The 14609-nt window shown below is 34.6% G+C and overlaps 1 protein-coding gene across 8 annotated transcripts in view; it reads left to right on the top strand.

Moving 5' to 3' along the window:
- Positions 1-13912, top strand: part of RSPRY1 (ring finger and SPRY domain containing 1) — a 61150-nt gene extending 47238 nt beyond the window's left edge. For all 8 annotated transcript variants that reach the window (XM_031954547.1, XM_031954548.1, XM_031954546.1 and 5 more), the window contains 3 exons: positions 1952-2104; positions 11264-11368; positions 12383-13912. In XM_031954547.1, coding sequence (XP_031810407.1) covers positions 1952-2104; positions 11264-11368; positions 12383-12479 — 355 coding nt within the window. In that variant the 3' untranslated portion in view covers positions 12480-13912. The remainder of the gene's footprint in view (positions 1-1951; positions 2105-11263; positions 11369-12382) is intronic.
- The last annotated feature ends 697 nt before the right edge of the window (positions 13913-14609 follow it).

Below are 14609 nucleotides of genomic sequence, written 5' to 3' on the forward strand. Positions count from 1 at the left end.
TTTCTTGGGGCATATGAAGTACTCATCTAGAATTGTGGTTGGTCACTGCATTTTAAGGCTTTTAGAATTCTCTTTATAAATACCAATCAAATTGGCAGGGAAAAAAATATCAAAAGCAGTGAAACTCAGTGCTGATGGTATTTTTGAATGACAGATATACTTGTTCATAACAGGTATTATTACAAACTTGTAAGATCTTTTTAGGAAACTATCCAACCAAACATAGTAAAATTTTCTAAAAATAATCATATTATTTGATCCAATAATTCCATTAGTGGGATTATAATCTTAAATGTGTTATTTTTATTTAAAAGAAGTTATCTATTCAAAGATGGGGGGGAAGGAAGCAACCAAAATACAATGATATACTATAACACAATTAAGACTGACGAGTATAAGGAATACCTAGAAATCTGGAAAAACTTTTTTTTTTTTTTTGCTTTTTTTTCTGAGACATTTGGGGTTAAGTGACTTGCCCAGGGTCACACAGCTAGGAAGTGTAAAGTGTCTGAGACCAAATTTGAACTCAGGTTGTCCTGACTTCAGCTCTGGTGCTCTATTTACTGCGCCACCTAGCTGCCCTGAAAAACTTTTATGAAAGAATGTAAAATGGAGGGAAAAGACCAGAAGACTAGAAACCAAACTATGACTGCATATGTAAGAGGAAAATTGAATGAGAGCAAATAAAGAATATTGATGAGAATAGAACAGGAGTTCTTAACTTATGGTACATGAATTTGTTTTATTAATATTTTCATAATTGTACTAGTATAATTGGTTTTCTTTGTAATCCTGTGTATTTTATTTTATACATTTTAAAACATTGTTATGTCCCTGTTTTTATTCAGCCATTTTTCAGTCATGTCGGATTCCTTATGACCCCACTTGAGTTTGTGGGGTTTTTTTATTTTGGCGGGGGGAGGAGAGGGGGCAAAGATACCAGAGTAGCTTTTCATTTCCTTTTTCAGTTCATTTTACAGATGAAGAAACTGAGGCAAACAGGTTTAAGTGACTTGCTCAGGTCCATACAGCTAGGAAGGGTCTGAGGCTAGATTTGAACTTGGGAAGATGAATCTTCCTGACTGTAAGCCTCATACTATGTGCACTGCACCACTAAGTTGCTCAGAGAGATTGGTCCATAAACTTAACTAAATTGCCAGAGAAATCTATGACACAAAAAAAGGTTAAGAACCCCTAACACTGAAAAATTATTATGGATAAGGCAATGTAGGTACAAAGATGAAAAAATATAATCCTTGCCCTCAAAGAAATTTATGCAAGGAATGGTAGATTACTACATGTATGCGAATAAGAATGGTGTCATAGAAGAAAAAGAGGTATACAAAGTGATTATGGAAAATTTGAGGGTGGAAGGATCATTTTCATCTGGTCAGTCAGGAAAGGCTTCATGGAATAGGATAGTATCTTATGTTGAGCCTTCAAGGAAGAGAAAGATTTCAGCAAATGGAAACGAGGGAGTACATTACATAATGGAATGAGGAAGTGGTCTGTGGAAATGCAGAGACCAAAAACAGGAAAAGTTAAGAGAATTGCTGGTAGTATCTTTCAGTTGTAATGGGAAATAGTGCAAAAATGCTAAAGTAGGCTGAAGCTAGAATATCAAAGTTCTTAAATGCCAGTATGTGTCTTGTTCAGTGTGTGAAACAAGAAAACGCCAAGTCAGATCTTGGCATGAGGACACTTATATAAGGAACAGATCAGAGACATGGAAGCCAATGATGAGGCCATTACAGTAGCCACAGGGAGGGCAAAGGCAGTGATTTTGTAAGGAAAGAGGAGGCTCCATGGTTAAGTTCAGTAGGCAAAATTGTACCAGGTTTCCTTATCAGGGCAGAAGATGACCTGAGCCAATAGGAGTAACTTTTTAAAGCTTAAAATTTGCCATGACGACCCTCATTTTTTTAACTTTGCATGTATTTTTACTCTGCAGATCAGGGTTTTTTGCTGCAGCAAGTTTCATGTCATATCAACAATGTGAGTTCAATTTTGGAGCAAAACCATTCAAATATCCCCCTTCTATCAAATTTAGCACTTTCAATGACTATGCCTTCTTGTCACCTGAAGAAAAAATCATTTTGCCAAGGTAAGGGATGTGCCCATACTGGGCACTCTATGTGTTTATCTGTGTGTATGTCTGTAGTACGCACGCGCGTGTGTGTGTATATGTGTGTGTGTGTTTGGCCTTCTACAGATTTGCAGACACAGAATCACAGAATTTGAGAATTAGAAAGAATCTTAAGCAACTAGTCCACCCATACATACACAAAGGAATCCCCACTATATCACACTCAACAAGCTTCTCAGACATCTACTTAAGACTTTAAAGGAAGAAGAAATCTCACCCATCTTTTTCTAGTTCTCCCCTCTGGAACCCAACAGAAAGGTATATTTTTTTCTCCATATGACAACCCTTCAAATTATAAAGACAGCTGGCCTTTCTCCCCCCCTTAACTTTTCCCTTCAGGCTAATAAATCTGTCCATTTCTTTCATGTAATCTTCATATGACATAGTTTAGTTGTCCTTCCTTTAGTTGTCATTTGTAGTTGTCCTCTTCTGAACATTCCATTCTATTAATGCCTTTCTCAAAATGTGGGACCCAATTGCAGAACGATAGCTACTTTAGTACACTGTTGGTGCAACTGTGAATTTTTCTGGTCATTTTGGAAAGCAATTTGATTTTATTCCTAAAAACACCCTTCAACCCAAAAACCTCACTCTTGGATATGTTCCCTAAAGAGGTCAAATATAAGAAAGATTGACCAAACCAAAAAATAGCATTTCCCATAAGAACAAAGAACTAGAGACAGAGTAGATGCTTGTTAGTTTGGGAGTGGTTAAACAAATTGTGGTAGATGAATGTAATAAAATATTAGAAACAAAAAATAAAGAGAAACATAGGAAGACTAGTGAACTGATACATAGTAAAGAAAGAAGAACTACAAAAACAATTTATATAATGACTTCAACAATCTAAATGGGAAGTACAATAACACTACAGTTGAAACTGATTGTTAAGAAATTATAGTGACTACACTTATTCCTTTGAAGACATAGAAAATGATATCTCCCTCCCTTCTTTGCAGAGGTGGGATAGTATGAATGTGAAGCATTACAGATAATTTTTTTTTTTTTTTGATGTGTTTGTTAGTTTTGCTAAACTGTTTTTTCTTCTTTCTTTGTTATGGAGGAGGAGGATTAAGTTAGGAAATATAAGGTATCTGAAATATATATATATTGATGTCAATACAGTTTATTTTAAAAAAAATTTTTTTGGTGCTCTTTGTAAACAAAATTTTTTGAAGGAGGTCCATTAAACTCAGAGAATAATAAAACTATCTTTTCCTTATTACTCAGATCTATTTCTCTCTTAATGAAACTCAACAGTACATTAGGGTTTGTTTGTTTTTTAATTTCCATATCTTGCTGCTGATTATTATTAAATTTATAATCCAATAAAATCCCTATATCTTTTTTTCATAAAAAACTTTTTTCTTACTATGTTTCCTCTCTCTTGTACTTATGAAGTTGAAGTTTGTTTTTCACTCAAATGTAAGGTTTTATTTTTATCTTTAGATTCAGCCCTATTCAGCCTTTTGAGATCTTTTTATGTTAACCATTAACCAATTATGTTAGCTTTCCTTTCCAACTTTGTGGTATCTACGAAATTTGATGAGCTTGCCATTTATGCCTTTAAGTAGCTTGTGTGACATAAAAAAGATGCCAACAACATTCAGCAGTTATGGGGACAGTATCTACCTTCTCAGTACAGTTTTCACAGCTGTTAGTTTGACAAGAGCTGATTAGCATTAATTGTCTCTCAATTGCTGAAATTTTTTCTTTAGGGAAAGAACAAGGCTTCCATAAGCTGGTGAAAGAATCCGCTGCTTTGAGTAATTACTTCTAGTTTAAGGTCAATTCATTATAAATGCAGCTTTTTATTTTAAAGGGAGAGACTGCCCTTGGCCTATGTCATTAAGAATATTCCTGCTGTAAATGTACTGCCTGCCATTACTACAAAGCTCAGTGTCTCATAACTTTAGACCTATAAGTCTCTTTAGAGATAGAAAATAAGGAAATATGGTGAGCCTCCTGCTTTGATTGTGAAAGCAGTTCCATCATTAATTCCTCTACACTATGGTCTCACCTTTTGCCAAGCGTTTACTAGTACTAAAACTGCCCAGTAGTTTGGGGACATATAAAAGAAAACTAATATTGGTGGAAGGAAGACTCAAGACCCAATTTTTACAGCCGCCTCAGGGTATTGCAGGTTCTTCCTTAAATCCTTCATACATTCTTTTGGTTGTTTGAGTGTTTGGGGGGAGGGAGGGAGAAAAGTAAGCATTTCCCTCTATCTACAGATTTTTTGTTTTGGGTCTTTCTGCCATTTAAAATGCTATATGATATTTTTTATTTAGAATACCCACCCAGCAGAACTTTCCCTTATAACAAGTACAGTCAAACAAAACAAATTAAGACATTGACCGAATCTAAAAACATATGGTTCATTTCTTACCTACAATCTACCATCTCTGCAAAGAGGCCAAGGTGAGGCATGCATCACCATTGTTCTTCTGAAGTCAAAATTGGTCATTACTTTGATCAGTTATGAAATTTTTAAGTGCTGGTCTCTTTTATATAATTGTTATTGTCGTATAAATCATGCTCCTGGTTTTGTTTGCTTCTTTCCAAGTTTCTCTGAATTTTTCATCATTTTTTTATAACAAGTATTTTTTTGAACATACATCTGAAAAAATGACTTGGTTTTTGTATTTTGTTTTTTTCTGAGAGAGAAATTTAGAAACATAGGGTCATGGATTGTGTTCTGGAATCAATCTTAGTTGATTCTAATCTAACCTCCTCATTTTACAGACAAGGAAAATGAGTCTTAGAAAGAGGAGGGAACATGGTCATATATTCTATATGCAACCTCAATTCTTTTTTTAAAGAGTTTTTTTTTTTCTTATTTAAGAAGCACATTCTCAGCAAATTGGAATTACACTAAAGAAGATAACTAAAGGGAGGACTCTGGGAAGATGCAGAGTAGGTTGTTAAATTTCAACTCTCCTGATTTCTCTATACATAGAACAAATTTGCACCTCGGGTGCAACATAGATTGGTGAAAAATCCAGAAGACTTGGGGCAGAACTGGAGTCCTCCTGATAAAACCCAAGAAGATGTGAAGAAAGACCAGGAGCTTGGGATTAACCTGAGTGAAGTGCAAGCATCTCTGGGCTAGCTGGGTGTTGTTGGAGCCTAAGCAGTAAACACAGTCACTTTCACCTCTCGGACTGTTGGTGGAGTTGGAGTCTGAGTCCAGGAAGACTGAGGGAACCTCGGCTGGTTAAGAGCACTAGGCTCAGCTGTGCTGTAGACACCACTCTGGGTGAGAAGGAACCAGTATCTTGTGAGTGCAGAGGCAGTAAGACAAGGATGCTGCTGGCTGCAGACAGTTGCTGGAGGGAGCAGCTCTTAGGTTGAGGTTCCTGGTCAGAGGAGAGAGCTGAAGTAAAGTCAGAGTGCCATGCCCTGCCCAGGATCAAAGGTACTTACACCTCTTATTTTAAAAAATAAAAAAATGAACTGGCAAAGAAGAAAGAACCTCATCATAAAACCATATTATGGGAACAGAAAAAATCGGGGTTCATCTTCAGATAACACTGAAATAAAAAAAAACTTCTACCCCAAAGAATAATGTGAAATGACTCCCTGTGCAGAGAGAATTTATAGAAGAACTCAAAAAAGAATTTAAAAATCAAATGAGAGACATTGAGGAAAAACTAAAAAAGAAAATACAAACCATCCCAGAAAAACAAAAATATTCTAGGGGAAAAAAATCAACCAACTAGAATAGGAGATACAAAATCTCAAAGATGAAAAAAACTTTGAAAATTATAATTGGCAGAGCAGCAAGGTGGCACAGTGGATAGAGCACAAGCCCTGAAATCAGGAGGACTTGTTCTGAGACACTTAATACTTCCTGGCTGTGTGACCCTGGACAAGTCACTTTACCTTAATTGCCTCGGGGGGGGGGGGGGGGGGGGGGGGGAGAATTGGGCAAAGTGAAGCCAGTGAAGCTATGAGAGACCAAGAAATAACAAAACAAATTATAAAGAATGAAAAAAAAAAGAACAACATATAAATATCTTCTAAGAAAAAATGAAAGAGCCAGAGAACAGTTCAAGAAAAGAAAATTTAAGAATAATTGAACTGCCTGAAAGTTGTGACAAAAAAAAAGAACCTTGACACAATAATGCAAGAAGTAATTCAAGAATCAAACCACTCTCCAATTGATAAATGGTCAAAGGATAGGAACAGACAATTTTTAGATGAAAAAATAGAAACTATTTCTAGCCATATAAAAAGATGCTCTAAATCATTGTTAATCAGAGAAATGCAAATTAAGACAACTCTGAGATACCACTATACACCTGTCAGATTGGCTAGAATGACAGGAAAAGATAATGTTGAATGTTGGAGGGGATGTAGGAAAACTGGGACATTAATGCATTGTTGGTGGAATTGTGAATGCATCCAACCATTCTGGAGAGCAGTTTGGAACTATGCTCAAAAAGTTATCAAACCGTATGTACCCTTTGATCCAGCAGTGTTACTACTGGCCTCATATCCCAAAGAGATATTGAAGGAGGGAAAGGGACCCATATGTGCAAAAATGTTTGTGGCAGTCCTCTTTGTAGTGGCCAGAATCTGGAAAATGAATGGATCCCCATCAATTGGAGAGTGGTTGGGTAAATTATGGTATTTGAATGTTATGGAATATTATTGTTCTATAAGAAATGACCAGCAGGATGATTTCAGAAAGGCCTGGAGAGACTTACATGAACTGATGCTGAGTGAAATGAGCAGGACCAGGAGATCATTATATACTTCAACAACAATACTATATGATGATCAGTTTTAATAGACGTTGTTCTCTTCAACAATGAGATATGACCCAAATCAGTTCCATTTGTTCAAATAAAGAAGAGAACCAGCTACACCCAGCAAAAGAACTATATGGGAAATATATATGAACCGCAACATAGCATTTTCACGCTTGCATTTTTTATTTCCTTCTCAGGTTATTTTTACCTTATTTCTAAGTCCGATTTTTCTTGTGTAGCAAAATAACTGTATGGATATGTATACATATATTGTATTTAACATATACTTTAACATGTATTGTCTACCTGCCATCGGGGGGGGGGGGGAGAGAAGAAAATTAAAAAAAAAAAAAGTAATTCAAGAAAACCATCCTAGAGTGATAGAAGAGGAAGGATAATAGAAATAGAAAAAATTCACTGATTACCAGTTCAAAGACATCCTTTGTGGAAAATACCTAGGAACATTATTGCCAAATTTCAAAACCCCTAGATCAAAGAGAAAATTTTGCAAGAAACAAGAGAAAAACTATTCAGATATACTGGAGATACAATTAGAATTGTATAGGATTTATAAACAGCCACAATAAAAGACTTCAGGTCCTGGAATTATACCTACCAACAATTAAAAGAACTAGACATGTGACCAAAAAAAAGATGACTAAAATGCTCATACCCTTTGACTTAAAGATCGAATTGAGAGGCACATACCTCCCAAGAAAGTCAATGATGAACAGTTTTATGTATACCAAAATATTTATAGCAGCACTTTTTATAATAGCAAAGAACTAGGAAGAAAGATGATGTCCATCTTTTAAGGGCTGGCTAAATAAATGATGGTATGTCAATGTAGAAGAAAATTACTACAGTATACAAAACCATGAATATATGGAACAGCATGAGAAGACTTTCATGAACTGATAGAAAGTAAAGTAGGGAGAACTAGGAAAACATTTTATTAAGTAACTACAACAATGTGAACGGAAAAAGCAACTAAAAAAATTAAAGTTGAATTCTGAGGAGTGAAATAAGGGCACTTTTCCCCACTAGTGTTTGATATAAGTCTGGAACAAGACAAGAGAAAGTAATCAAAGACTTAGAGATAGGTAAAGATGAGATAGAATCATCTCTGTTGATGACATGATGATATACATGAAAAAAAAGAAATCAGTAAAGATGATGCTGAATGAGAAAATATATTCAGCAAAGTTATAGGCTACAAAAATCAACATTTCTACATAATAATAAAGAAGCAGTAGCAGAAAGAAAAATCCCATTCTAAATAACTTCTAAATGTATGAAATATCTGAGAATCTTCCTACCAAAGCACACAAAACACTTGTATAGTTTCAACTACAAAAGTTCCTTTTAAAAATTGGAAAATGGAAGAATGTTCATTTCTCATGGTGACTTTTAATGCTATACTAGTCAAACGACCAAGTAGATACTTAATAGAATTTTATAAAACAGTAGCAGGATTCATTTGGAAAAACATCTAGAATTTTCAGGGAAATGATTAAAAGAAGTGGGGGAAAAGAGAGGAATAACCCCTCCAGCTCTCAAATTGTATTATAAAGCAACAATCATCAAAATTATCTAGCATTGCTTAAAAAATAAGAGAGAGAGAACAGTGGAACAGACTGAACAAGGAGAATCAAAAACCAATGGAACTCAAGAACCCAGTGCTTGATAAAGTGAAAAATAGAAATACCTAGGGAAAAACTCCTAATCTGATTAAAAACTACTGGAAAAATTAGAAAGCAGTTTGGCAGAAATGAGGCTTAGACTAGAATCTTAAACCATGTACCACAATACATTCTAAGTGGATTTGTGACCTTAAAATTAAAGATTATACTTTTTAAAAATTAGAGGAGAAATAGATCACAGACCTCTCACTATTATGAGTAGGAAATGTATTCTTACAAGGTATAGAAGCAATTTCAAAAGATTAAAATAGACAACTTTGATTACATAAAATGGAAAAGTTTTATATAAAGTTAATGCTCATAGGATAAAGAAAGAAAGGAAATGGAGGGGAATCATATAAAATTTTTCCATTAAAGGTTTGTCAACTAAGATATATAAACAATAAATATACATAAGACTAATAGCCATTCTGCAATAAATGAGTTGTCAAAGACTATGAACAGTTTTCAAAAGAACTGCAAGCTATTTCTTATCACATAAAAGCTCCAAATCTCAAATAAGAGAAATGCCATTCACAATTCTGGGTTTTGCCTCATACCCTACAAAGTGGGAAAGGTGACAAAAAATGGACATAGTGTTGGAGGGATTGTGGAATGATAGGCACTCTAATATATTGTTGGTGGAATTATGAAAAAGTGTAACCATTTAGAATTCTGCAATAAAATAGACTAAAATATCTATACCATTTGAACCAGAAGCTCTATTAGGCCATATACTCCAAGGAAGTCAATGAAAAGCAAGTCCCCATATACACCAAAATATTTATAGCAGCATAGATTCCCTATCAATTGGAGAATAAGTTAAAAAAAAAAAAACGTGGTACATGAAAAAATGGCATATTACTGCAATGTAAAAATGATGTATGATGAGCATGGAAAGTTCTTTATGAATTGTTGCAAAATGACAAGCAGAGCCAAATATATATATAGTCACTACAATATAAATGGAAAGAAACTGCACAAAAAAATAAAAAATAAATGTAACAAAATTACAAAAGTCAAGCAGGAATCAAATGAAAAGATAATGAGAGGACACCTCAATTCATCCCCTAGTGGAGATAGGAGGTCCACAGATGTTACATGTTGTATAGATTTTCAGAATTTTTCAGTGTATTAACCAATTAGCTGATTTTTTTTTCCTTTTGTAAAAAGTATAAGATGATTTTGGAAGCAAGGAATCAGAGGAAGGGGGTACTTGATATAATTGTGGTAATAGAAGAAACAGAATTCATCAATTAAAATTTATTTTTTAAAAATATAAATCCTATGTCATTATGTACCCAAGCTTGGCCCCAAAGAAAAAGTATAAGAATGTATCTTCTTCCCTTCTTTGCAAAGATGGTATAGAATGCTAGATTTGGCTGATGTGTTGGTTAGTTTTGCTAAACTTTTTTTTTCTAATAGTAATAATAACCAGCAGTTACATAGTACTTTAAGGTTTATAAAAAACATTTTGTATTCTTTATTAAAAGGGATGGCCCTCTGTGAGGGAAAGAAGTGAAAAATTCATTGGAAAATGTAGGTCATGTTAAAAGCAATTGTCAATTAAAAATTGTTGATTTAGAAAATTACTGTTCTAAAGTGCTCCATAAAAAAGTGTCACACAAACACAAAGAAAAACTTTCACAGAAAGTTTCTAGATTTTTATTTTAAATACTTTTTTATACTTTGCAAATTAGGTTCATTGTGTAAAGAACAAAGATCTATAGGACATAGACTTCATTTAGGTGAAACTCTGGAATAAAGCATCCTCCTTTCCTTAAGAATTGTTCTTCCCTAACCATATTATTGTTCATTTCTTATTGTTTCTCTTCCTTATGTTCTTTTTTTTCCTTCTTTTTCTTTTTTTCCTGAGGCAGTTGGGGTTAAGTGACTTATCCAGGTCACACAGCTAGGAAGTATTAAGTGCCTGAGACCAGATTTGAACTCAGGTCCTCTTGATTTCAGAGCAGGTGCTCTATCTACTGCACCACTTAGCTGCCCTTCTTATATTCTCTTTATTCAAGTTTTAATCTTTGTTCTCTTTCCCTATGACTCTGGAAACTATTGATATCTTAATTTCTAAAAAAGCTCGCTTTATATAAATATGTGTGGCATGATTAAGTCAGAACCATATGTTAATCACATGATCTAGTATATAAAATCATTGGGATTGTGGCACTGAACCAGCACTGGGGTCTAGCCCAGAATTTTCTGACAGGGGCACCAAGGGTCATGTTCTGGGCAAGCAAAGTTACTCTCAATGTCATCTTTCTGCTTAGGAATTTATTCCAAACAATTCTAATTTTCCTTAAAAGCCTACATGAGGAAATCTATCATCCATAATTTTAAGCTATATTTTCACCCTATACCCTATCTAGATTTAATAGATTCCAAAAGTTTATATACTGTATAGAACAAGATCGCCTTTTATTTATCCTAAATTTTCTTCTTCCCAGTTTCAAGTTAAAAGCAAAAAGGAAGGATAGATATATTTCTAATGTCTTCTGAACAGTCCTTTGTCTACCTTGGCTGGGTTTTTTTTTCCCTTAGGGCTATGTTTGCAGCCCAATTTTGCTAGTCAGATTTTCTATTCATTGACTTTACTGAATGTTTCCAATGTGCTGTTGTTCCACATAAATTGTGTATTCTAAGTGACTTCTTCATTTTGCTTTTAGGCACAGGCGTCTTGCTTTGTTGAAACAAGTTAGTATCAGAGAAAATTGCTGTTCACTTTGTTGTGATGAAGTAGCAGACACAGAACTCAAGCCATGTGGACACAGGTATGACTAGTTATCAGAAGTGTATTTATCTGAGTTGGGCAAACAAAAAGTTTCAGCCTGTTTCTTTATGACTCTTTAAGAAGTGTTCCTATCATCACTTTCCCATTTGTTCTATTCCATGTAAGGAAAGTAAAGGACTAATAATATAGGGAAACAGTACAATATAAAGGGAAAAAATGACACTTAGGAGTATTGTAATAATGGGCAAGTCATCTCTCTGAACCTTGGGTTCTTCATCTGTAAAATGGGGATAATAGAATTCAGATAGATGTGACTTTTGAATATATTGGTGCCAAACTGGCTCCTGACATCTTCCTGGATCCCTGAAATTATATTTTAAAAAAGATGGCTCATCCTAATTAACATAAATTCCAGTTTTTGAAGATGAAAGGGAAAGAGAAAATTTTGATTACTGCTTCTCAAAGCACTTTCCACTATACTACACTGCCCTGACAGAGGCAGCCTGGAATCCAAGAACCAAAGGGAGTAGCCTTTAGAAAGAGTCATAGGCACAAAGGTTTCTGGGGAAAAGAAGCAACCATGGGAAGGTATATGCACTGGAAAAAACAATGTCTATTTCCTCATTGGCAAAAATTGGGGACAGTAATCATTTTCAATGCCCATCTTGTAGGGAAATGAAGACTAAAGTGTTGTGCAAACTGTTCAACACTATTCAAATGTGAGCTTTTGTTACTATTTAAAAATGGCTGGAAAACTAGACATCTATGTAGTTGTAGGTTTTCCTTAAAGGCCTGGAATTGAGATTGACCTAGCAGAGTCCCCTACTCGAGATTTTAGCTACTGTGCAAAAGTAGAGATGTCGCTGAAGGAATGACTGCTGTCCGTTGTGGTCTCTGTAAAGTTGAATTCAGTTCCCCAGTGCTCTCTGGTGACACATGTCCATATAAAAAAATAAGCCTTTGGTGAGATTAGAGAATATGATCAGACTCTACCTAATCCTTTGAATGCAATAATATGAACATGGTCTTTACTGGTATTTCTTTCTTTTTTCAGTGACCTGTGCATGGATTGTGCCTTGCAACTGGAGACTTGCCCATTGTGTCGACAAGAAATAGTGTCTAGGGTCAGACAGATTTCTCACATTTCATGACACATGTGGAGAAGCAACAAGGACTTACTTGTAATCAATTCCAGCCAATGTCTGAAAAGGAAAAACATCTCTAACCAGTTGTGCACACATTGAAACTATAGCCATGGCCAGATTTTATGCTAAGCAGTAGTTTGTCTTAAGACAAAATCCTTTAGAATTTAACCCAGGATGCCAGCACTGGGACATTCTTTTTACGAACAAGGAGAGCTGAATGCTATGGCTGTCTTGGGTCCCTCTGAGAAAGACACCAGGAGATACTGCCCACATGAGTGCCGAAATTGAATTTGCACTGGAATCCTACATGTTCAGTACATTCAGTTATTTAAAACAGGATGTTTTGTCTCATACTCGAAAGTCTTTATTTTTGGCTGAAACCATTATGGAGAATAGTCTGCCAGTGTTTCTTGGTTAAGTGTAACTTCCTGCTGGTCAGAGACTATGTTAACATTGAACTGCAAGACTTGAATCCCTAAAACTAAAAATAACACGTCTTACTACAAGCTACATGAAGGACCCTAAAGAAGGTGCATAAACTGTAAAAAAAAAAAAAAAAAAAAAAAATCCAAATTTTTGATATCTCAGTGATTCCAAAGAACATTCTGATTTTTTTCTTTTTAAACACAGAAAATTGGTGGTATTTTCACATTCATAGTGTTTCTATCCAATTTCAGTACCCGCATTTTGTGAAAGAAATAATATGTTTTACCAGTGCAGGAGGGAATTCTTAACATTAATTACAATGCTGGACTGGAGAAAATTTACTATTTAGGGTATTTTTTAAGGTACCATCAATCAGGTTTTTTTGTTTTGTTTTTTGTTTTTTTTTTTTTTTTTCTAATCAGTATTGTTTTTGAAAGTAATGTACATTTGAAACTTTTGAACTAATTAGTCTCAAAAGATCTGGAGGAAATTCTGAAAAACATATTAATATTGTTTTTAAATAAATACATGTTATTTGAATAGTAAATTCAATCATGGATTGCTGACTATGTCTTCATCAAAAGTACAAGTCCCTCTCTGGGTCTCTGGTGAAGATCTTCAAGAGTTTGTTTTGTTTTTCTCCCAGAAAATTGGAAGGTAGAATTGTAAATTCACAGTACTTATTTAATAAGGGTGTACCTCAGCAGTTGCCTTTTAATTTATGCCAACTACTTACTGAGTTTATACTTGAATAGTAAAGGTGTCTTCTGAGTTTTACAATGTCTTAAAATGGATGCATATTATTTTTTCCCTTTCAGCACCCCTTCTCGATTATAAAGTGATGGTAACCTGAAGCCTGTGCTATTAACAAAGCTCATTTCTTCCTGTAAATTGGGATGATGAGTTTTTCCCCATGCTTTCAGTCTTCCATAAACTCTTAAAATATGTTCTTCCCTTAGCTTTTGGTGAATATGATAATTTGTATTAAATAAATAAAGTATTTGTTGCTTTTTTTTTTTTTTTTTTTTTTTTTTTTTTTTTTTTTTTTTTGCAGACAAAAGGTCTGACAGCCTTTACTGGTACTTGCTGCTAAAGTTGAAATGTGAAGTTCTTGCCTTTTTTTTTTTTTTTTGGAGGTGGAAAAGAGACAAAAGGAGAGAGGTGCTAATAGTGGCTGCTTTCTAAGACCTTACATGTCTTTGGAAAGGGGAAAGAGAACAGGTTTGATGCAAGGGATGATGATGATGATGTTAGCAGCTGAGGTGAGAGGTTAATCAAAGAAACTGCTATACTTTTTGGAAAAACCCATTCTTGAGCTTTACTTTTAGTAGAATCTGCTTTTCCTACTTGTAACTCAACCCTTAAACCAAAAAGCCTTACAGATAAGGTTGAGGTAAGCATTGTAACTATGGAGAAAATGGTAGTATTGGAAGAACTTAAGGGGACACATTTTAGGTAGGATGTGTAAGCCAGCTAAAAGCTGCTAATAAGAGTCAATTGTTAGATTTTCAGTGTGAGCCTTCACATTTCAGAAATAGGTAAATGCTTCTAATCAAGACACAATTCAAAGTATGTCATGCTCATATTTTTCCTCGAAGAGAGCCAGTTGTTAAATATTTACCAACATACTCCTGATTTTAGAAGTCTATTCTTTCCACTTAGAGAGAGGCAGGGAAGGAAGAATTAATAAGCTTTGTAGTAGAATGAAAT

Source organism: Sarcophilus harrisii, chromosome 2 (assembly GCF_902635505.1).
Source record: "Sarcophilus harrisii chromosome 2, mSarHar1.11, whole genome shotgun sequence".
Taxonomy (NCBI): Eukaryota; Metazoa; Chordata; class Mammalia; order Dasyuromorphia; family Dasyuridae; genus Sarcophilus; species Sarcophilus harrisii.